Raw genomic sequence first — 25,268 nt, forward strand, 5'->3', positions numbered from 1 at the left:
TCTGTGACTTTGCGGGTATCACTGTGCAGCACATAGGCCACTCACAACTTCACAGTGACACCGTGTAGTAGAATTCACATCTCCACTCCAGAAAGCACCAGCTTCTAACCTTGGCTAAAGGAGAATCTCAGCTAGCAGTACAGAGCCTCTGACACACAGCTGAGCAGTTCTGATTAAATAGGTGGCATTGGTACATATGCACACTAGCCAGTTCATTGCAATAGTCCAGCATGTTAGAGTATCTGAGATGTGTGTGGAAACCAATATTGATATTGTTGTAGACTGTAAGCTGTTTGGGGCAAGGTCTTTGTCTTCTTGTGTGTGTAGACAATACCTAGCATATCAATGTTATGTTGCGGATTAATCTGCCAATTTTCAGCTTCACGTACAAATAACAAATATCAGCGACATGGAACTCTCATCCTTTCCTTTTTTGGCTAGAACACCTGGCTGGCCAGGTCTTGCTGGTCTCGTGTGCATGAGTCACATGAAAAAATATTAAACGGTTTTGGCAGAGACTCATTATCGCCTTGTGTTTTGTGTGGCAGCCTGAAGTTCTGCCAACTCACCTCAAAAACAGCCAAATGGCTCTAGTGCCTGGGCCCAAGCTACCTTTTAAAACATTTCTCCTCTCCCCTCCCCAGCTTTGTTTCCTAACCTGCTACAGAAGAGCTGACTCTAAGTCTTGGGAAATGTCTAGGAAGTTTCAAAGACAGTCGGTTTTGTGAAAATTGTAATAAACTGCTTCCTGGGCAGTCACTGGTGTTGTCCAGATCCTGGACAAAATGCAGCTAGATAGAACCCAATGGGAACAGATGGGATGCTGGAAAGACACTTTAGGTGCATAAACTTGGGCTGGGCGCAAGAGACCTTTAGGTGTTTGAGAAGAGAGTCTCTGAATGGCAAAGATACTACAGAAAAAAACATTCTGACACCAACTGAAGTCAATGGAGAGGTTCACTTAAATGGGTACTCGAGTGGACCCTGATTGACCAGAATGCGACAGTGACACAGTCATTTTTGAAACAATATTGCAGAACATGATAGCGTTTGGGTCTATGTCTACACTGCCACTGAACGGAACGGGAAGCCCCGTTAGGCATACCCGTACTCGCTTTCATTTAGCTAGCACAGCTAAAATAACAATGAAGACTCAGTGGCATGGGCTTCAGCAAGGTGCGAATCCTGGGTACATATTCATGTTGCTAGCCTGTGCTGAAGTGAGGGCTGCTAACCAGATTAAAGCTAGTGTGGGTATACCTACCTAAGCTGCAACCACACCTTCGATTGCAGGCCAGTTGCAGTGTAGACATAGCCTATGAGAAGACCAGGGTCAAGGCTTAAAGAGATGTGGAGGTGAAATACAAGGACATTTGAAAAAGCACCTGTCACAGTTCAGGGCAACTGCAGCTGTATTTCCCGTCATTGGTCCAGCAATGGCACCTGGTATCAGGCTTCCAGCTCCCCAGCCATTGCCTTTCTGGGTGGAAACCCACATCTCTCTCCCTTCTGACCAGGGTATTTCCAGGCTGCACAGCTCCCTGCCTTCACTGTGTTATTCCCAGCAGGGAGAGGCTGCCTGAGGACACCTGCTTGCTTTCTCTTTAGGGATGGTTAACCAGGGTGATTACTACAGTTATAAGTACCACACAGTTCTTTCTATGCAAGCCTATTATATTCTGAAGAGGAAAGCACTACAGAGAAAACACATGAAAAACAATAAAAGAGACTGCACACATGTAGTGCATGCATACCTCTCTGGGGGACGAGGGGGCTTCAAAGGTTTGATAACGGAGCAAATACAGTGGCAGCTCCTCTCCGTACTAGAGAAGGTACACACAAAGCCACAACACCACATACACAACTACACTTTTAATGTACCCCAAAGGTATTAACCTTCATTCTATAAGAGTTCACTTAATTCAATAAAGTTTATCTTAATTCCATAAGGTTTGTTCGGGATATTACAGAAGGTTGTCAGCCTGTCACAGCGCCATTTTGAAAGGTGACTGTTAAATCCAAAAAGACACTACAGTTAAGAGGAATGGCTGACAGTTCAATGCAATTCAGTGTGCAAAATGCAGGAAATGCATTAAAGATCAGTGTGGATTCATGAAGGATTATTCAAAGATCTGATGTTAATATAATATTTTACTGAAAACTGTAATTGGGGAGGCAACCCCACAGCAATGCTCATAGCCAGTTAAGGCTTGTAAGGTGTCACGGTTCCTTCTCCACTCTGAACCCTGGGGTACAGATGTGGGGACCTGCATGAAAGACACCCTAAGCTTATTCTTACCAGCTTATGTTAAAAACTTCCTCAAGGTACAAACTTTGCCTTGCCTTGAACCATATGCTTCCACCACTAAGTGTTTTAAACAAAGAACAGGGAAAGAGCCCACTTGGAGACGTCTTCCCCCAAAATATCCCCCCAAACCCTACACCCCCTTTTCTGGAGAAGGCTTGATAAGTATCCTCACCAATTTGTACAGGTGAACACAGACTCAAACCCTTTGAATCATAGAATCATAGAATATCAGGGTTGGAAGGGACCTCAGGAGGTCATCTAGTCCAACCCCCTGCTCAAAAGCAGGACCCATCCCCAATTAAATCATCCCAGCCAGGGCTTTGTCAAGCCTGACCTTAAAAACTTCTAAGAAAGGAGATTCCACCACCTCCCTAGGCAACGCATTCCAGTGTTTAACCACCCTCCTAGTGAAAAAGTTTTTCCTAATATCCAACCTAAACCTCCTCCACTGCAACTTGAGACCATTACTCCTTGTCCTGTCCTCTTCCACCACTGAGAATAGTCTAGAACCATCCTCTCAGGAACCACCTCTCAGGTAGTAGAAAGCAGCTATCAAATCCCCCTTCATTCTTCTCTTCCACAGACTAAACAATCCCAGTTCTCTCAGCCTCTCCTCATAAGTCATGTGTTCCAGACCCCTAATCATTTTTGTTGCCCTTCGCTGGACTCTTTCCAATTTATCCACATCCTTTTTGTAGTGTGGGGCCCAAAACTGGACACAGTACTCCAGATGAGGCCTCACCAATGTCGAATAGAGGGGGACGATTACGTCCCTCGATCTGCTTGCTATGCCCCTACTTATACATCCCAAAATGCCATTGGCCTTCTTGGCAACAAGGGCACACTGCTGACTCATATCCAGCTTCTCGTCCACTGTCATCCCTAGGTCCTTTTCTGCAGAACTGCTGCCTAGCCATTCGGTCCCTAGTCTGTAGCTGTGCATTGGGTTCTTCCGTCCTAAGTGCAGGACCCTGCACTTATCCTTATTGAACCTTGGATCGTAAGAACAATGAAAAATCAATCAGGTTCTTAAAAGAAGAATTTTAATTAAAGAAAAGGTAAAAGAATCACCTCTGTAAAATCAGGATGGTAAATACCTTACAGGGTAATCAGATTCAAAACATAGAGAATCCCTCTAGGCAAAACCTTAAGTTACAAAAAGACACAAAAACAGGAATATACATTCCATCCAGCACAGCTTATTTACCAGCCATTAAACAAAAGGAAATCTAATGTATTTCTAGCTAGATTACTTACTAACTTAACAGAAGTTCTGAGGCTGTCTTCCTGATCTGTTCCCGGCAAAAGCATCACACAGACAGACAAACCCTTTGTTCCCCCCCCACTCAAGATTTGAAAGTATCTTGTCCTCTCATTGGTCATTTGGGTCAGGTGCCAGGGAGGTTACCTTAGCTTCTTAACCCTTTACAGGTGAAAGGGTTTTGCCTCTGGCCAGGAGGGATTTTATAGCACTGTATACAGAAAGGTGATTACCCTTCCCTTTATATTTTGACACAAGGGAAATATGCTTTTTTTGCTGTCATAAGTTAATGCTAGACAAGGGCGGGGGATTTGAAGAGAAATAAGAAAGGCTTCTGCAAATATATCAAGGTGAAAAGAAATACTAGAATGACAGAAGGTTCCATTAATAAAGGAGGAAGGGAAAGAAATTAATTACTTAAAATGGCTGAGACACTGAATTCCTTTGTTAAATCTGTCTTTTAGGTGAAAAATATATAAATGGAGTTTGAATAATTAGAAAGGAAGGAAGACACTGTTAAAATCACTCTAATGATAAAGAGAAGCTAATAGAATACTTGGAAAAAGTGAACAAAGATATGGATTCTAGAGTAAGAGAATTAGTTAACAATGAAACACTGACAATTATTTTTGAAAAATCATGGATACTAAAAGGCTGGGAAAAAGTAAATTAATTCTGATTTCCAAAAAAAGGAAAGAAGAACAATTCTAGTAATTACTGCGCCATGACTGAGATCCTACCCTGCAATCAGCACAGCTCAGAAGGGATGTATTGAAAGGTAGCAGTAAGCCATTTTTGTGACTCCTTCCTCCATTCTCCCCTGATTCTGTGGCCATCTGGCTGCTAGATAGGTCTCTACCTGGTCCCACAGGGCTCCTCTACTTTACCCCTGGCTGGCTGCCTCTTTAACCCATCCATACCCCGACCTTGGCCCTATGCAGTCAGAGAATTCTTAACTGAGAGAATACTCCAATTGCCATCGGAACTGTTTTAAAGGCTCTTTTGTATAACCAGAGCAGTACAAAGCAGTGTTAATGGGGCCAAGGATCAGGCTATATAAGATTAAGCCCATGTAAAATACTGGAACAAAAAATTAGAAGGGGAAAAATCATTAAATACATAGGGCCCAACCAACATCTATTGAATTCAGTAGAAAAACTCTTATTAACTTTAATGGGAGCAGAAGCGAGCCCTTAAAGGATAATGGAGCAATGAGCAGTAAGCAGCCTGGGTTTATAAAGATTACATGTTTCTCAACAAACTTTTTGTGACGAAATTTGACATAATTCGTAGGTGAAGAGTGATAGTGGGCTATGAAGTACAGCTCGGAAATAATCCCTTTTGTTGAGATAATTAATTATAAGAATCATGCCTTTATTTTGCCAGCTGGCTGTTGGGATCTGCATTGCACAGCACCATGTACACTTATGGAGCTATATAAATAATGAACTGTGTCGAATTTGGGGAATGAATAATTTGATATTCAGATAAATATTTATAGCCATAAAACCAGTTACTCCAGTTCTGTCATATGCATTACACATAACAGATTTAAATTGAATAGTAAGAGTACCAGAAAACATTCATGTTTTCTACTGGACAACCTTTTCATCATTTATTTCTCCTTCTCCATAGTTTGCTATTGCTTCCTCTAACTCAGTGTTTATGATTTGACCACTGGGGTTATTATTCTGTAGCTCTTACATGAAACTCACCTAACATCGAACAGAGTTTGCGGTGAGTAAGGACTGTGCGATGGAGCCACAGGAGAACAAAATAACACACATGGTTAATATCAAGATGGAATCATATAGATATATTATGTTACCACTTCTGTTTCCTTCAAGATAGGTTCCATTTCTAGTTGGGCTGGATGTCTGATGCCTCAAACCAGTAGATGATGGTCCCCCGGAGGACATCGGACCGGAACGATGGCTGCAAGAGGAAGGGGAGCCTCCAGCAAGACGTCCATCTCCAGAGCTTTGTCTCATGGTATACAGGGAGCTCATGCAATTAAAGGCAGAATCAGAAGGATCAACACTGTAGCGCTTCATGTTCATAGGGTCAACCAGGTAATCTTCAGGTACGATAGTTTCTGCTTGGCGGGAAGCCAGTGAAGAGAAATATAGATCAATGAAATGTAGATCATTTCTGGTCAGCCATTGAACATCTTGTTTAAAAAGTTGTTTTGTACAATTAGTTTAACTCTCTTTGCAATATCACACATAGCCAACTGGAATCCACCGGCCAGAGCCCTCAATGGGATGCCTGTGCTGAACTGCAGCATGGGCAGAGTAACAGTTATGCTGTTGGGAACTTCAAAAGTAATTGCTGCTGCAACAGCCGTACAGACAACTGAATGCATCTTCTGGGTTTTAAGAAGTGACAATGGGTAATAAGACAAATTCATACCTCTGGTACTAAATAACAACAACAGGTGTAACTCCACCTAAGTCATTGGAGTTAAAGGAGGGTTGAGTGTGGCTCAGTCTGATTCAGCTGTGTTAGTTTTGTTTTGAAGTAATTATTTCTTCAGAATCAGGGGGCATTTACTGTTAAATTTGAAAGGAGGATGGGGGAAGCATGGTCCTGATGGGATGAGGCACAGGTCTCATTTGCCTAATGGTGCTACATGAATAACAGAGTATGCAGGTTATGCATCCATCATTCTCTTATTCCCTTGCACATAAAGCATGAAGGTCAGAAGGAAAAGAAGGACAAATGGGCATGCAATTTATTGGGTAAAAACTCCTGTCAGCCAATGAGAAAGAGTAAAGATAATAAACCAAAATGTTCTGGCTGCAATTACAAAAATTAATCAGGAAATATAATCGGCTTCAGACAGACATCAGGCCTGATATTCCCCAAGGGAAAGAAAAACTAGATAATTCATGAGCACTCCCAAGTTTGATTACCAACAGAGAGAGATAATTGAGCTTTCCAAATACATTTCAGGTGCAAACATGAATACAGGCAACATAACCACTTACAAGTTTTTGCCCTGTTGCGTCCCTTCCCAGTTTTGTACAGTTGTTGCTTTCTGAAATAATAACTATCCAAACCCAAACAGAATGTCCTTTCCTCTTACCATGTAGCCATCAGTTTATATTATTATCTATATAGTCCTATACGTGTGCATGGCACTTTGCATATACGATAGGCAAGAGCGATACCACCATCTATTGTAAAGGTTGCCTGACAATTTCCATGATAAGGCCCTGTTTTCAGTTACTTATAACATTGCCAAAGTTAAACTGTTTGGTTTGAAATTTTCCATGCCATGTGTCTGCCTCAGACTGAAATAGCTTGGAAAGTTTCAGTCAAACCAGTACAGCTACTTCCAAGAACAAGGCTAGAGAAAAATACATTGTATTTCAATATTGAAAACATTCTGGCAAACTTTTATCTGTGTCTCCCATGGTTTGGAGCATGGACTTGAAATTTGTCAAGGGAGTGAACTTCATGTTAGGGATATGCCTTTTGCTGTTCCTATGAAAATCTCCCTGCATTGGCTAAATTATAAAGCGTTTGAAAAAATCACAGTGCACAAACACTCAGTAGAGACTTAGAGATTTGTAGCTAAGATCACCAAAGATTCCATGCATACTGAGCATGCTCCAGCTGCTTGCAGCTTGTATGTATGACCAGACCGTGAGTGCGCCATCCCCATGGAGTGATTGAGCATGGTCCAGCCACAGGATGGGCCCAAGCACTGGAAATGAGAGAAGGGAACCTGTCTCTCTCAGTGACCCCCTTGCTAGGCCCAGGCACCAAAGGGGAGGAAGGCACAAGAGCCAGATGGGAAGAGAGGAGGAGATGGCAATAAGGAGATTGCTGGGACTGGCACTGGGGAGAGTGAAGCTGTGACTGGGAACTGGAGGGCCAGGGAGGAAATGGGACTGGTTGGGCAAGGAACCGGAGACTGGGAGCAAGTGAAGGGAAGGGTGGAACTGAGAGGTAGGGAGGGAAATGGGGGAGGACTGAGAGCCAGTTGGCAGGGGGGACACTGAGGTCAGATGAGGGAAGGGGAAAACTGGGAAACTGTTACTGATTGCACAAGAGGACAGGGAACCAGCATGGGGAGAGAGGCAAGGCAGATCTGATGAGGAACCAGGGAGCAGGAGCAGTACTGGGACCAGCTGGGCTAAGGGACTGTGACAAGGAACCATGGACGGAGTAGTGGGGAACAGAGACTGAGATTAGCTGAGAAGACCAGGGAGGAAAACTGGGACCGGGAGAAACAAGGGTGGGGGAGGATGACTGAAAGCTGTGGAAAGGTGAGAGGCAGATCCGAGAAGGAGCCAGGAAGGGGTACTGGGACTGGCTGGCAAGGAGATGGAGAGTGCGGGGAGACTGAGACTTGGACTGGGAACCTGAAGGGGAAAGATTAGGACTTGCTGGGCAAGGAAACTGGGATAAGAAGCCTGAGGAATGGAGAATAGGACTGGGACAACTAGCCAGACGTGGGGAAGAGACAAGACCGCGACAGGGAGAGGTTGGAGGGGATGGAGTAGTAGGGGTTTGGTTTGGGAAGGACAGTGGCCTGAATACATAGGATGGATGGTACTGTGTGTACAGTGTGTATAGGGGGAGCTGGTAGCAACCCCTTAAACGTAGGTTGCTTAACACTTTCTATTATACGAGATTCTTAGAACTTTTATTCAGGAAGTGCTACCACCTCCATGGTTTGGAGCAAGCCTTTAAATGTGTCAGAGAGAAAGCCCTGAGAATAGACAAGGGCCTTTTCTTTTCCGCCCCGAAATTCCGTTCAGGTTCAGCTGAACCCCCTCATTAAACTACACATTTAACAAGCAAAGCATGAACAGAGAACATACAGGATGGACAGCCCTTCTCCTCCAGGCAGATCCGTTTCCTACTTCTTCTTTTTTTAGTTTAATCAAAAACTGCACTTTCGTCCCTCCTGCCCCTTGTCCACACCTTGCTCCCCCTCTCCTTATTACTCAAACGTTATCCTCTGCAGCCTGCCTGCTTCTGCCCATTGCAGACTGTTCAAAACCTCCTTAAGTCATCTTTTTCTCCTACTACTCCACCCACATCACCTCCCTCCTTAAACCCTTCCATGGCTTTTCTCTCTTACCACATTGGTTTGTCCTAAAACTCAAGTCCTCCATAACTATCTATATCTATAAATCCCTGGCCTTATATCCTCTTCCCCCATCTCTCTCCCTAGGCTCCCCTTTATCACCTCTTCTTACTGATTCCTTCATCTCTTTCCCTCATCTCGACTTTGTACTGTCTTTAATGCTGCCTTCCTATTCCTGGAACAATCTCCCTCTTCTTTCCTGCCAAGTGCCCTTTCTCTCCTCCTGCAAATCCCCCTTAAACCACATTTCCTCCCAGAAGCTTTCCTATTTTATTTTTCTCACCCGTAAATCTCTCTGCACTCTCCCTTTCCTGAACTTTTGTGCCTTTCTTTGTCTTGTCTATTTAAGGTCCGGATCCTGAAAATGTACATGCTTAAACTCACTCCTAGGAATATTTCCATGCTGGGATGACTCACATATATAAAGTTCATCTTGAGCCTGTTTGCAGGATTGAGGCCTTAGCTTATAAATTCCTATAAGGGGGAAGGGATCTATTTACTTCCCCGTGTGTACATTTATATGTCACGCATCACAACAGTGTCTTAATCTAATGTCCTGATCCACGCAGGCAGACAACTGTGTCACACAGGCAGATCCCTGCTGACATCAGCAGGGCTCTGTGCTGTGTCAGGGGGTCCATCTGCATGGATCAGTTTGAAGGATCAGGTCATATATTTCTAACATGCTACCTACATTTATTGCCTGGTACCATTTATTAAACTATTATTAATAATAATGAATCCACATCCCCGTAGCACAGCTCAGAAAGCCCTCCACTCAGGTCAACAAAACACAACTGTCATAGCTCTGGATCATATGCTGCAGACATTATGCAAAAGACACATCCTTCAGCAAAGAGACCACAGCAAGCAAATCTGACAACTACCTTGCACTAGATGTAATGAGTTGTGTCTAGACTAGTATATCTCGAGCTGCCTCTCTGTTGCCACAACGCCAGTTATTCAGCTACAAATTGCCTCGCCCCATCTAGGAACATCTGCCAAAAATTCCCAAGACAGCATCTCAAAAGGAAGCCCCCCCACCCCTGTCACACAATAAGTTCCTGCCTGCCAAAGAGCTGCAGGGCCTTCAGTCTGGTACGCTTCATGCTGTATCGCATGTGCACATAGGACAGAGGATAATTAGAGAAAATCCCCATAGAGGCTAATTGGCGACATAGATGCTAGTTCCCTAAACAAGAGACTTCCTCTTCAACACACTGGGAGCTTCCCAGGACAACAACTGTCAGGGTCTCGTGTTTGTTTGTTTTTATCTCCGTGTGGAAAACTGTTCTGTAACTTCTGTTCTGACTCTGATTTTCTTTACTGTCTCTTCATAACCTCTTGTTCCACCGTTTATACTGGTTTGTCATTTTATTTCCTCCCATTAAATTCCCCATTAACATTTTTTCTAGCTAATATAGATTTCTTTCTCTCTCTCTCTCTCACTCTTTTTAGCCTGTCTCCCATTGCTCATATCATTTAGTCGTGGGCTCAACCCTATGGCCCTTTCCTGTACCTTTTAAAGTGCTACAATATTTTTTCTTATAATGGGTTGACCAGACGTGAACTCACTATTTTAAGCCGCATGATATCATGTCTTCCTCAGTCCTGTCCACTCCTTTCCTAGCCATGACTTTGGTTAATCTACTAGGCTTTTCTCATTGCCAGACATTTTGAGAGGAGCCAACCAGAGTCTCAAGGTCTCTTTCAAAGTCTCCCTAAGCAGCTTAATTCCTTTGTATTTTATACTCACTGGGCTTGATTCAACCCCTATAGCAGAAAGGGATTCACCCTGTTGAATGGCAAGGGGTGTCTACATCACCACCCTCCCCAGCTTGATTGGCTGGGGACAGCAGCTTTAACTTGCAGTTGGGATTCTATGAAAGGGCTGGAGGCAACGTAGGGGATTTGTTGAATCAGATTCCTGGCCACACCCCTTCCTCAGCCAGCATCACCCACTTCTGGGGCTAGGCTATCTGCTTACAGGCCTCCTATCCGAGCAGGGCTTGTGGTTACTGGTCACTGCCACAGTTCCCTCTGGGTGGACTGTCCATTGCCAAGGTCACATATTACACTGGTGGAAGCCTGGTATTTGATATTTCAATACATTAGGAAAGCATTTCATATGTAATTCAGCCTAAGTGAGTGTAACATCAACGAAGTCATCAACTGAGTTGCCCCTGCTTACGCCAAGGCTGAATTTGGTCCTTAGTATTCATGAATAAAGTCCAGAGGAGAAGCAACAAAACTTGGAACAAACCCTGCCATCCTGTTTGCAGAGCCAGAGTTTCCTCACTAACCTTCAGAAGGAAACTAAAGAGACTCAAGATCTGACCCAGAAAATTCCTGATTCCTGTGTTTAATGTGGATAGAGTCTCTAGCTAGCTAAATGCTCTGTTCATTGCTGGGAATGCATTCTCTCTCTCTCTCTCTCTCTCTCCCTCTCTCTTTTTTTTTTTTAATTGAAATCGTAAGAGGTGCTGCCTAGCCAAAATGGAACCTAATCTATACAGCTTTCCCACAACAGCCACTGCTTGTTTCTTTCTCACATTAGGGTTATAAGGCTTGGCAAGAGAGAGGAGATCCACTATGCTGGATCTTTAAGCCCTGTTTCCTCAGGAAACTCCCATATTGTGCTCATGCATTGGGGAGATGGAATGGATGTGGAAACAGTGACATCTGTATTAACTAACTGGAAGCTTTCTGTACAACAAAGGGTATCATTGTGAAAACATGTTGCATTTTCATCCGATGAGTTCCAATTAACAAGGAATGAAGACACTGCCTCTCAAACTTTACATGCAAAAAAAGAGAATAGGGGAGTACAGGAAGATCAAATAAAGAGGTGCAGTACGGTCCACTTTTATATACCATCATTTCATGCTAATCTAACCTGTTGAAAAAAAGAGATAGAGGAAGATTTAACTAATATTTACCAACCAGGCATGCATTAGCTGTGAGCTGACAACCATCCTTTTAACCTGGACTCCAAAAGGATCAGAAAAGAACATTTTCTGTGTCTATCAAACACAGTCTCACACATTTCTGTCTGGTCAAAATACTTCTTTATGCCTTGTCTCCGCAGTAGTTTAATATTTGATACGATTAGCTGAGGATGATAATGAATTGGGGGTTTTCAGCTCTGAATTATCTGATTTACATCATGATGACAACACCACCCACTCCTTTTAGCTCCATCCCCACTCCAGACATACAACTCCATGAAAATATGATGTCACCCACTCAGAGGCATTTTCAGAGTCTCAACACCATCGTATTACACACATATATACACTAGGCACTGCTTGTCAAGAAATAACTGTCATGCCCTTATCTCCAGTAGCAATATGTAGAGGTGCCCTTTACAGGAAAGTGCTAGGCTTGAGGGCAGCAGCACCGTCTGTGACTCTGGTTATAAACAAAGCATCCGCTCACAAGTTACTCCAATATCCCGCAACAATCCAACACAAGCCAGATCAAAAGAAGCAATTTAACCTTACAGTACCTTTTCCACACCATGCCGTGGCTGTCTTAGCTTAGTCAGGCAATAAAACCTTTAAAGGAGCCACATCTGCTTTATGGCAGCAGAGCTACGCAACTCACTACTACCGGAAGAGAGGGACACAGAGATGCTTCCCTCAGGAGTCAAAGCATCACTCAGGCAACCACAAACAGCCAGTGAGCAGCAAGAATGTGACACCTGATGACAGCATTTCATCGCAGCCACATCTGAATTTTTCTAATGATGGGATGGCAGTTGTTGCGTCATCAACAGGAATATGTGATCGGACTCATTTTAAAACAATCAAACCATAGGCAGGACCAGGGAAATATAATTAAACCCCATCCATTTGTGCCTATATTTATTATGCATATTGAAATCATGGCACTGCTGTAGAGACGAACTGCTAAAGAGTGATTTCTCCTGTATTTAGTCTAATTGAGGCAGGCTCTGTGTTTCTATGACATCCATATGAGCACGTAGCAAACTTTTGGGTGCTATAAAATAATGGCTACTAATAAATGTATACTACCCAGAGTCTGGGTAGCAGCGTGGGTTAAAGCACTCACCTTGCACTACAGCTGGTTGAAAATTTTGTGGAAAAATGGCTTCTTAAAAAAATTTTGTGGAAAAATGACTTCTTAAAAAAATGATCTGTTTATTTTGCTGTAACTGGTAAATGGAAATGTAGCAGTGTTTTCTTTTTTGGTTTTCCTTCCCCTTTCCCCCTGTCTTTTGTAAGAGGCAAATGGAAACAGAAAAGGATTGAAAAAGCAGGGGACGGAGATAAAAAAAAAGGGCAAAACAGTGGGGGGAGGAAAAACTGTAAACATGTTATTCATGAAGAATTTTGCATAAACAAATATCATTCCTTTTGGGAACCTGGGCAATGAAAATGACCTTTCAACTTTACACATTTTTTGGGCAATTCCTCCACCTTTCACAAGTTCAAATTCTGCCTTAATGGAAATCTGCTCTTAGGAACATAGGAGCTGCCAAATGATCAGACCCAAGGGTCATCTAGTCTAGTATCCTGTCTTCAATAGTCTGAGAAATGTCTTCAAATGTCTGAGAAAGGTTCAAGAACTCCACAGTAGGAAGATGTGGGATAATCTTACCCCTATGAAGGTCTCACCCTAATACCTAATTGGAAAGAGTCCAGCGAAGGGCAACAAAAATGATTAGGGGGCTGGAGCACATGACTTATGAGGAGAGGCTGAGGGAACTGGGATTTTTTAGTCTGCAGAAGAGAAGGGTGAGGGGGGATTTGATAGCTGCTTTCAACTACCTGAAAGGGGGTTCCAAAGAGGATGGATCTAGACTGTTCTCAGTGGTGGCAGATGACAGAACAAGGAGTAATGGTCTCAAGTTGCAGCGGGGGAGGTTTAGGTTGGCTATTAGGGAAAACTTTTTCACTAGGAGGGTGATGAAGCACTGGAATGGGTTACCTAGGGCGGTGGTAGAATCTCCTTCCTTAGAGGTTTTTAAGGTCAGGCTTGACAAAGCCCTAGCTGGGATGATTTAGTTGGGGATTGGTCCTGCTTTGAGCAGGGGATTCGACTAGATGACCTCCTGAGGTCCCTTCCAACCCTGATATTCTATGATTCTAATAGTTAGACATTGGTTTAAATCCTGAATCATGAGTTTTTATTTTCTACCCAAAACTTTTTTTAAAGCATTCACTATTATAACTCTTGATATCCTTCTTCCAGATAAATGCCCATTTCCTTCCCCCCCACCCCCAAAAAATCTTGGCCTCAACAGTGTCCTGTGGCAATGAGTTCTGCAGTCTAATAACATGATGAGTGAAAAAGTATTTCCTCTTTCCAATATTACATTTGCTACCTTTCAATTCCATTGAATGCTCCCATGTTCTTGGTCCTTATCACCAAACCACAACATTCAGTGTACCTGACTAGTCTCTGATCAGAAAAGGTTCAAAACTAGAATAGCAGAAGTGTTTTACCTGAGTGCCAAGTTACATAGGTATAGCTGTGAGGAGGAGTTTGCACAGTGCCATTATGCACTGTACTTCACTCTAGTCAGTTCTATCAGTCTTTTCCTTTCATACGCATCAAATTCACATAATGCATGTGTAACCCACACACCTCCTGGGTGTGATGTTCTGACCCATCTAGTGGTGCCGAGATAATTTAAACAGAGAGAGATTAATGAGTCTGCTTAACAGCCGTATGGCTTTTAGCTCATGCAGTAGAGGCTCATGCACTAAACTCCGGAAACCCCAGGTTTGATCCTGCCTGCCGACGACCAGAGTCTGTTGGTATTACACTTGTGGGCATACGTGGGCTTCCTGTACATGAACAATGGAAAATTTAATTTCATAGCCTTTCTCCATAGTATCACTAAGTGCATTTAATTTAATTTCATAGCCTTTCTGCACAGTATCACTAAGTTCACGATCACACTGCACACAACACATTCATAACCCTATATAGCATGGCACAAACTGGCATGAGGTAAAAGTTTGAGAGGACCTTCTTCCCCTGTTGGCCATGAATAATTTTATAAGTTACTGACTAATGTAAATGTCACTTGGGTAAATGATATTTGTGATAATGGTGGACTGTTGCCTGTGGGATTTTTAAACACATCTGTTGATCTGACATCTTGCAATACGGGCATTTTGTATCACTTTGTTAACCAACATGAAATATTTTACACACTGTTTTAGGAATAGGAGATTCATATTTAACTTTCATTTAACTCATTTGAAAATAAAGCACTTGCTGATATTTTACATTCAAACTGCTTCAAAAGAATGAAAAAAAATTCCAAGAAAATCTTAAAAATCCTAGCAAGTTAAAACAAATATAACCATAAGCATGATATTCTACATCTTACTAGAACTCTAAGTATATTTTACCCTCATTCTGCACGTCTGGACATGTAAGACATGAATTAAAATGCTTGTCTCATGCGTATTTTTGTTCATAGTGGATGCTATCTCATCCATCACACTCTGGGCACTTACTCTAATCATTTCATCCAAATTCTTTGTTGACACACTTTGAATTATGTGTTATCAAAAACAGCTTTATCTAGATTCCTTTTGAAAGCCCCATTCCATATTTGGCTCCTTTGCCCTAATCTCAACATCAGCAACATTTTGATTCTGCTGTAAATCGTCTTGCACTGGAACCAGGTCACTGCAAGCCATTGCTCTGAAAGAACTGTTTGTTCAATAATGCAAGTCACTCATGTTCCCTCTCAGTTGTTTTTAGTGGCACTTGGTAGAAGGAGAGAGATCAACAAGGCTCCAGCCTTCAACGTGTGACGGGTCTTATTCATAGGGGATGGTTTGTTTTCAGATTGAGCATGGATGCAGTAATCCAGAGGAGAATGAGAAATGTTTCTTCTTGGGTTGACTGCTGGGGGGAGGTTTGTTCACATCATTTGACACAGAGTTCCAAGGAAGTGGGAGCAACTCCATTACTGGGCATGCACATGAGTTTCAATTTCAAATATAGCTCAAAGTGTTGGTCATTCCTGAGTTAAGTAAGAGAAGCCATTTATTCATGTCTGAATACTGATAACATCATAGCAGAATTTTCGGACGCCTTCTCAATCCATCAGTGAGTTACCAAACATACAATCATAGATGTTAGAGATCAAAAATATCTTCTGGGTCAAGTTCCTCCTCAGTGGAACTACATCGTTTTCAGTGGATCTACACCAGGGGTGAATTTAACCTTCTGGATCACCCTCTCCCTCTCCCTGCCAAAGATGGATTTATTCCCTGTTATACCTTTACTAGGGTTTTGTCCAGTTTAGTTTTAAAGGTTGCAAACAATGGGACTTCTACTGCCTGCAATGGGAGACTATCAACAACCTAACAGATCACTCTATAGGGAAACTTCTCTTGATACTGTATTTTAATTTTCTATTACTTAACTTCACCTATTACTCCTACTTATATCCCCAGGTACCACCCTCAAGCATTCCTCTCCGTCCTTGGCATTTTTGAGAGACAAGTTCACAAGTAACAAATTACTCAAAATTTGCAGCTCTTGCTGCTCCTTCACCGAGTCACCACCTTAAATTTTATGTCCAGAAAGCAAGACTATGTATAAAGGTCAATTTCTATTCCATCAAAATGAAGGGTTACAAATGACTTATCATTGTAACATAACCCCCCCTCACTGAAATTCAGTCAATCGGTTCTTGAAAGGGGAGGGAGGTTGTGCGGGGGGTAATGTCATACCCCCTCTTTTCAGAGCTGCTGGTTGTGAAAAGAAAGAAAAGAGCCTGAGAATACAAATACTTTCCCCCTCTGCCCCAATTCAAGCACTGTGGTCAATCTGCGCCCCCACCCGCCCCCACAAAAAACCAAACCCAAACAACTTAAAGATTAAGCAAATGTTTTATATTAGATTTGGCTGTGGTTGGGTGGCTTGCACAGTGCCTTCATTCCCCCTTTGAATGTGAATGTAATATTTTATTTAGCATTTAAGGGATAATGTTCATGGTAGAGGAATATATGAGGCAATAAATGGCCTTTGCAGGTAATTAAACACTGAAGCCAAGCTGAAGCTACTGATAACCATAAAAGCCATTTATTATGAGCATACGCTAAAACCATGAGCACTGTTCCTAGTGCATGACAGGACAAGATTTAACAAGCCACAACACTAGAAAGAGAAAACACTGTGTTTTTCGTGCCCTTTGAGGGTTTGAAATTTCTGTGCTTCTGTTTATTCAGTATCTCCTGTGTCACTTTGAGGACAAGATTTCCATAATAATTTAGATAGCAATAATATTCCTTAGCTCTTATACAGTGTTCTTCATCTACAATGCTCAAAGGGCTTTTCAAAGGAAGGTGAGAATCATTATCCTCATTTGACAGATGAGGACAGAGGCCCAGAGACATGAAGAAACTTGCCCCCAGTCAGCCAGCAAGCCAATGGCAGAGCCAGGGATAGAATCCTGTCTCCCAACTCCCACTCCAGTGCCCTTTCCACTGGACCAGACAACTACTTTGATTGCTGTGCAAGGCTCACAGTGTGTTTACAAAGAGAGGAGCAATCCCTCCTCCTCCTTTGCAGCCAGTGAGAGGCCTTTTGCAGGGGAACTGGTATTGTTTTGCTAGTGCCTGATGTAGGCAGCACAATACAGGATGCGAACATCCCTTGCACAGTCAGATCTCTGCTCCATAGATATTTTTCCAGAGCCTTGGCATAGCCAGGACTGGGAAAGTGTAAGGGCAAATTCAATAAGAACAAATGCAAAGTACTCCATTTAGGAAGGAACAGTCAGTTGCACACATACAAAATGGGAAATGACTGCTTAGGAAGGAGTACTACGGAAATAGATGTGGGGGTCACAGTGGACCACAAGTTAGATATATGAGTCAACAGTGTAACGCTGTTGCAAAAAAAGCGAACATCATTCTGGGATGTATTAGCAGGAGTGTTGTAAGCAAGACATGAGAAGTAATTCTTCCACTTTACTCTGCGCTGATTAGGCCTCAACTGGAGTATTTTGTCCAGTTCTGGGCACCACATTTCATGAAGGATGTGGACAAATTGGAGAAAGTCCAGAGAAGAGCAACAAAAATGATTAAAGAAAACACGACCTATGAGGGAAGATTGAAAAAATTGGGTTTGTTTAGTCTGGAGAAAAGAAGATTAAGGGAGGATATGATAACAGTTTTCAAATACGTAAAAGGTTGTTACAAGGAGGAGGGAGAAAAAATGTTTTTCTTAACCTCTGAGGATAGGACAAGAAGCAGTGGGCTTAAATTGCAGCAGGGGATGTTTAGGTTGGACATTAGGAAAAACTTCCTAACTGTCAGGGTGGTTAAGCACTGGAATAAATTGCCTTGGGAGGTTGTGGACTCTCCATCATTGGAGATTTTTAAGAGCAGGTTAGACAAACACTTGTCAGGGATGGTCTAGATAATACTTAGTTCTGCCATGAGTGCAGGGGACTGGACTAGATGACCTCTCATGGTCCCTTCCAGTCCTACGATTCTATGACTTTAAATCTGGAAGATTCACTGTTCACAGATCCTCCTATTCGTTCATTGGGGAGGAGAAAGATCGGCAGTGGCCACTCCAGCCATTGGGTGAAGTGAGGAATTGTCTCTTGCCCCTCATTTAAATGCAGCCACCCCCGGGGTGGAACACAGCAGTCGTTTGATAGCACAATACAACATAAGACAACAAGAGTAAACAAATTAAATATGCAGTTGAAAGTGGAGGAGGAATTTCAGGAAGCCAAACACAGCTGGCAGGTTTGAAAGTGGCTACTGGGGTTAATGCTCCAGATTTTATTAAAAGTGCCTTTGGAATATCGATGACCACATGTGGTCAGAACTTCATCCAAAACATGGTATCTCCAGAAGGCCAATGCCGCTTAACATTGCACGGGGTATTGGGTCAAGAATGACGCAGGGGGGAAATTGACACCTTCTGTTTCACCAGCACAACTTCCTCCAGTACACCTGGGAGTTCTCTGGCGATCACTCGTTCAAGTATTTACTTAAGCCTATGCTCACTTCACATGTGAAACCGAACGCAATCAGAACACAGAGTGATGTGGCTGTGGGACTTAGCAGTAGTACTAATGCATGGGCACCTGTGAGGCTCGAGAGGGCTAGAACCTGGGTTTGCTAGTCCTTTGGCAACTGCTGCATTCAAGCCACCCCTTGATAACTCTGGCAGCGCAGTGATAGACAGGCTGTGAGCCTTGTGGGCCCAAGAACTATAGGACAGGCTACCCATAAAGGACCTGACTGGCAGTGGTCCTGGGGTCCTTGATTGGTCCAGGCGTACTAATTAAACCTGGCGGGGACACCAGGAAGTTGTCTGTGCAGCTAGGTGGATCCCCAGCCAGCGGCTGTGACAGACCCTGCTCCTTTGCCTTGTTTCTGATTCCTGGCCTTTGGTTCCAGCTCCGGTCTGATGCTTGGCTCTGGTTCCTGGGCTCTGGTTCTGACCCTCAGCTCTGGTTCTGGGCCCCTGACTCCAACTCCATCCACTCAGTCTGAGTGCTCACACTCTGGCTGTGATAGCGCCCCAAGAAGGAGCAGGGCCCCGTTGTGCTAGGCCTTGTACACGCAGGAAGACATGATCTCTGCCCCAACGCCTCACAGTCTAATTCATGAGGCAACAAATGGTTGTAACAAACAGTATGGGTTATGAAGAAGGGAAGATGAGGGTAGCAATGCTAAGAATAGGCACAGGGGCTAGCTATAAATAGGGCCTCATGGTTCTGGGTTCTCAGACATTTAAAACATTGTACATGATATAGGCTTAAATAAATATATCAGCAATTCCCACCAGGCCTTTATGTAGCCATTAACATTTGGCAGCTGACTGTGGGCACAAGTGAATAATACCTCAAGGGCAGGACTGAAAGGTGACTACTGCATGATGTCAGTGGATTAATATGACTAGACGCAATAGCAGAGTCTCCTCTCTCTTCTGTTGGTGTAAGTCAAGAATAACTGCCCTCAAGTCACCACATGGGTTACATTTATTGGCGCACAGAGGCTAAAAGGCACACGCAGTTTTAAAATAAAGACCATTTAGATTCCAAACTGGAGAACAGAAACCATGAAAAGCATTGCTGCTTTGCACGATGTCCTATGGTGTTTTATTATGGGAATTTCACCTTCAATGTGAAATTCACCCAGGTGTACAGGGCCTTGCACAATCCCTGTTCACTAAGTACGAGGAATTCTTATGATGAGTTCAAGGGGAGCAACAGCAGAAGTAGCTACAGAGGTGGGGAGAGGGATTGGTCTCTGCATTGCACATAACAGAGCGAGGTCTCTGTACTGACCCTGCTGCATAGATGCAGAAGGAGGGGTTAGTAGCTGGTCAGAGGAAGGTTCATAAGACACAGGAGTACACAAATTCAGCAGGCCAAGCTTTGCTCCTACTTACACCAGTGTAAATTTGGAGTTATTCTATTGATGGCAACGGAGTGATTGAGGATTCACACTGCTGTAAGTGGGAGTAGTACTTGGTCAATTGGCTCTTTGTAGGTAGCATGACCAGATGTCCCGATTTTATAGGGACAGTCCTGATATTTGGGGCTTTTACTTATATAGGCTCCTATTACCCCTCACCCCCTGTCCCGATTTTTCACATTTGCTATCTGGTCACCCTATTTGTAGATGTGGCATGAAGGGGCTGGGGTCACTTATCCAGTTCACAGACTGGAGTAGCAGCTGCATTTCAGCTCCATTCGTTGGCTAAGGGTTGACAGGGTAGTCTTCATCACACCCAACGTCCCTCCTACACTTCATAGGCTTTATGTGGGTAAAGTCAATTTCTCATTAAATGCTTTTATGTATTTTCTGATCCTGGACAATAATCTTGTAAATGAGTTTCCAAAACCAATAATAACTGACTGTAGCAGGGATACATACACTGAGGTATTTATAGAGTACAGTATGTGCCTCCTCATTCAATCAAAATGTCGACTTAACAGAAGCACAAGAACAGCAACATGTACCATGCATCGATTCCCCGGTTTCACCAAAATCCTGTGTGTGCCAAGCTTTCACTGTATTTCCTGGAGTATATGGCTGAATGGGATTGGGTTGCATTGCAATATATACAATATTGCAATACATAGGAAAGTAATCTTTTCACTTATAACAATGACATAACATGCTGGCACTATATGGATTCCTCATGCTATGAAGTGCCAAAATAATCCCTTCAGTGGCTCATCATTGTCCACTTACCCCACACAGAACAGAGCCTGATCTACAATGATGGCGTTTGCAAAGGGGGTAGCATGGCTGGAATAGATTCTGCCATTCGCACTCAGGCTGAGTAGTACCAGGAAATGAATGGGACCAGTAGCACAGTAAGCTGCTATTCAACGTGAGTAAGGATGGTGGAATCTGGCTCATAGTTCATCAGTCAGAACAGAGCCAGTGCTAGGCATAAGCAGACTAAGCAATTGCTTAGGGCCCCGAGCAGCTCAAGGGGACCCCCTATTAATTATTAGTATGTGTTGTGTATGTGGGGGAGGGGGGAAGGCAAAAATATTCTGGCTTAGGGCCCCCATAGGCTAACACCGGCACTGGCAGAAACCATGGCCACACTACATAAACAACCCCCCTCTCTTGTGGTGGCTGGCTAAAAACCAAAACATTATCCTGAATGCCTAAGAAAAAAATATTTGAGAAACAAAACTACATGTGATAATCAATCATTCTTATAACACTGGATTCAAAGCTACATTGCCACTCGTCACATCTGCAGTGCAAATACTGTAGGCATGGTGGGGTGGGGGAGTGGAGTGGGGAGCGGATGATGTTTCTTATAAGTTGCTCACTCCTAAAAGGCTGAAAGTGATTGATGTGAAGCTGATATTAGCCATTCCAAACTAATAGCGCCAGGTTGATGTATAATAGTGCTATGCTCTGTCAGATTTGCGTGTCGCATGGCAAGCACCTGACTTAATGTGACTTCAGATGAAAAATGAAGGTAGTGGAATAGTCATTGGTTATAGAACCTTTCACCTCTAGTTCACTTGTTCTAATCCAAACCAGGCTGTTAGTGACAGAGACTTGTTACCACCTGGTGTCTCTTCCTCCTGAAATGAAACTGACTCAGTCCAGTTCCCAGTAGGCAGATCTCCACATTACAAAAACCAGCATCACAATCAGACCCCCTTAGTGATAGCATAAGCAGAGAGGCTAAGGACTGCATGGACGTGAGATTCTCTCCCCTTGAATTGGTGCCTCCAAGCCAGAAGAAGTGATTGGATGGGTCACTGTAGGGAACCTCACACTGCTGCTGCCCCGCCAGTTTGGTAGCTAACGATAAGCGTTCGCTTCCCAGTTCTGTTCACCTGGCATCTTTCACAAGTATTAACTGCACTTTAAAAATGAAAGGAAAAATCGTGTCGGTGACAGAGCAATGACTGCCCCCAATGGTCTACACAGGGATTGACAACCTTTGGCACGCGACCCGTCAGGGAAAGCCGCTGGCAGGCCAGGATGGTTTGTTTACCTGCAGGGTCTGCAGGTTTGGCTGATCGCAGCTCCCACTGGCTGGGGTTTCCTGTTCCAGGGCAATGGGGCTGCGGGAAGTGGCGGCCAGCACATCCCTCAGCCGCACCGCTTCCTGCAGCCCCCACTGGCCTAGAACAGTGAACCGCGGACAGTGGGAGCTGCCATCGGCTGAACCTGTGGATGCTGCAGGTAAACAAACTGTCCTGGCCCGCCAGCAGATTTCCCTGATGGGCCGCATGCCAAAGGTTGCCGATCCCTGGTCTAACAGATCATGACAGGAAGTGATATGAGATCACTACGGCATTCCCATTGCAAAATTCACTGATGTTGATAGTCGTGTTAGGAAAATACTTTTGAACAAACTGAGGCTTGGAATTGTGGCTTCCAGGGGATTTTCTATGCTGCCTTTTGACATGTTATGACATTTGCACAAGGTGAGGTACAGGAGAATCAGCCTGTAATTGACACTCAGTTTAATCATAAGTGTAAGTTCTGTCTCATTTTATTTCTGTTAACCTTATGAAAAAGAAATTCTTTCCCCTCTTGGGACTATTCACTCAGAACAGCCTCATGATCTACTCCGCAGTCAGAATGTGCAGCCAGCTTCTGAAGTGACACTCTTCATTGACTGCCAATTGAGCACCAAGGCCAACACGAGTTCAGGGTGAAAAATGGCACTACAAATAACCCTTCAGTGATGGCAGATTATGGTCAAGGTGTTTTGTCAGTCATTTAGAATGAGAGATTCTCTACCATTACAGGCCAAACATCCCAAACTGGATGCCTAACCTTTGGTTCCTGAATCCACATTTAGGCGCATGATTGAAAGTGGCCTCATGTTCAGAGGAGCTGAGCCCTCCAGTTCCCACTGATTTCCCACCTACCCAGCTCTCATCATTGTAGCTTACACTTCTCTGTATGTTGCTTTTCCTGCTACGCCCCTTTGGTGTGTAAATGACACTCATTTGACACACCCACTGACTTGATGCATTTACATTCCTTTACTACTTGCACTTGTTTCCCGCACCCACTATGTCTGATGTGTCAGTTATACCACCACTAAATTTGGCTCAGAACCTTCTGTGGGAGTTGCACCTGTTTACAGCTGGTCTGAATTTGGTGCTAATACCTATGCTCAGATTGGCCACAGGTACTGGTTCACATGGGACATCAGAGGAGACTTTGCAGAGCTGGCTTTGGGAAGGAGAGAGGAACTTCGCTAGTGCAGGTAAAGACAAAGGGAAGCAGGCTCTGTAAAGCCACTACGTTCCCAGCCCCATGCCGGTGGGAGGGGGAATGGAATGGGGAGGGCGTAGCTGTGCTGTTGAATGCACGTGGCACGCTGTATAGACCTTGCAGTTTACTCTCTCCCTCCAGAGGGAGTGGATCCAGAGGGAGAGCACAATTCTCTCAGTCACAGGTTCCCTCCCAGGCTGCTCCTGAAGCAGTGTAACAGCATGCTGCCCCTTACTCTGGCCTTGTGCAAAGCTGTGACTGAACCCTGTATCTAATGCAGACAGTGTATTCCAAAATAGCGGCTACACAATGATATTGTAAAGGAGATGCAGAGAGTACAAAATAGTCCCATCTAATGAACTGTAGCCTTCCATCAGAAACAGACTTTCCACACAAAGCCTCCAGGCGCATGCCCTCAACTACTATACAAATGTCCAGGCTTCACAGATACATTAGGGGTGCTGGAAATGCCTTATTCTGAGCAGGACAATACAACTTTTCAATGTTTGGTTTCCTAATTCTCTTCCCCCATAACATGTGGCTTCAGAGTGAGATGACAGCTGGATCAGTTTTCCAGAAAAGTCTGCTCCTGCATGGATTGTGCACCCCAAACTCCCACTAGCATGGTTTGTAAAGAAGACAGGGTTAGGGTCTTCCGGATGAATGAGTGATTTGGGGATCATAACTGTGGCCACTATATAGCATTCTCCTCACAATTGCAGACAAGTAACTCCCATGAAATGTACACCATCAACAGGAGAATGTGCTCCCAAACCAATAATGATGTTCTTGTTAATAAAAGGAAAGGAAAATAATCTATGCCATGAAAAAGGATACAGATGAACTGTAGATTCAAAGCCTGGTCTTTCCATCTTCCTGAAGGCTGCTGCTTACAAATGTAATGCCCTTTCTCTCCTGTGATACCAATCAGCCACTCCTCCTCTTTCAAATCTTTCAAATTTTCAAAATCTGTGATGTATTGAGGACTGTGCTAGAATTCCAAGCTATTGCTTTAAGACAGAGGGGGTGGGGTGTTCCTCGGTCATGCTTGCAGCCTAGGGGGCTCTGTAGCAAAGTGGGTGTGATCAGAGTCAGTTTGAAAAGAGACAGCTTAAAGCAAGTTGTGCCTTTTTGTTTTAGGGAGCAGCAGGTTTTATTTCTCTGTTTTGGGTTTCTTGTCTGTTCTGAATTGTAAGGAATAAAGTAGTGTTACGTTGCAACCTTCCAGCAGGAGTATCCTATGATTTTATTTAATTTCTCTCTTTGTAGGCTGTGAAACATAACAGCTCCCTTAAAACACACAGCATCTGCAAGACCTAGCAACATTAAATCATCAAGCATTTTGTGTGTGTGTGTGTGTGTGTGTGTGTGTGTGTGTGTGTGTGTGTGTGTGTGTGTGTGAGAGAGAGAGAGAGAGAGAGAGAGAGAACACTAAAAGTGCATTGCTTGATGTTTTGGCTTTCAATGCATGGTTTGTTTGGTCTATATCTGCTTTAGACTGTAAGGTGCAGAGACCTTCCTTTTTCTGTTTGTACAGCACTGAGCGCATTGCCTGTGCTCAGCACAAAATAAACCAAATCTTTTAAAGAATCACAAATCCAATCTAGATTTATATTCATTGGGTAGATCTAAAAGTGAGAGAAGTTGGAGCCTGATTCTGATCTCAGTTTACCACTATGTAAATCCAGAATAGTTCTGCTAAGGTAATGGCATTACTCTGGAGTTATAGTAGGGTAACTAATAGGAACCTGGCCCAACGTGTTGGATTGCTTACAAACTGCCACAAGCTACATACAGAATAGCTTTCTTTCCTGGTCTGAGTGAGGAGTAACTAACTATTGGAGCAATTTACCA

The 25,268-nt window shown here is 43.6% G+C and overlaps 1 protein-coding gene across 4 annotated transcripts in view; it reads right to left on the reverse strand.

Moving 5' to 3' along the window:
- The window catches only part of SCML4 (Scm polycomb group protein like 4), a 108,671-nt gene that overhangs the window by 14,146 nt on the left and 69,257 nt on the right, over positions 1 to 25,268 (reverse strand). For 3 of the 4 annotated variants that reach the window (XM_075126622.1, XM_075126621.1, XM_048844873.2), the window contains one exon: positions 5,398 to 5,664. The exons of the other annotated variant lie outside the window; for it this stretch is intronic. In XM_075126622.1, the coding sequence (XP_074982723.1) occupies positions 5,398 to 5,664 (267 nt within the window). The remainder of the gene's footprint in view (positions 1 to 5,397; positions 5,665 to 25,268) is intronic. 4 annotated transcript variants of the gene reach the window in all.

The sequence above is a fragment of the Caretta caretta genome, chromosome 3 (assembly GCF_965140235.1).
Source record: "Caretta caretta isolate rCarCar2 chromosome 3, rCarCar1.hap1, whole genome shotgun sequence".
NCBI lineage: Eukaryota > Metazoa > Chordata > Testudines > Cheloniidae > Caretta > Caretta caretta.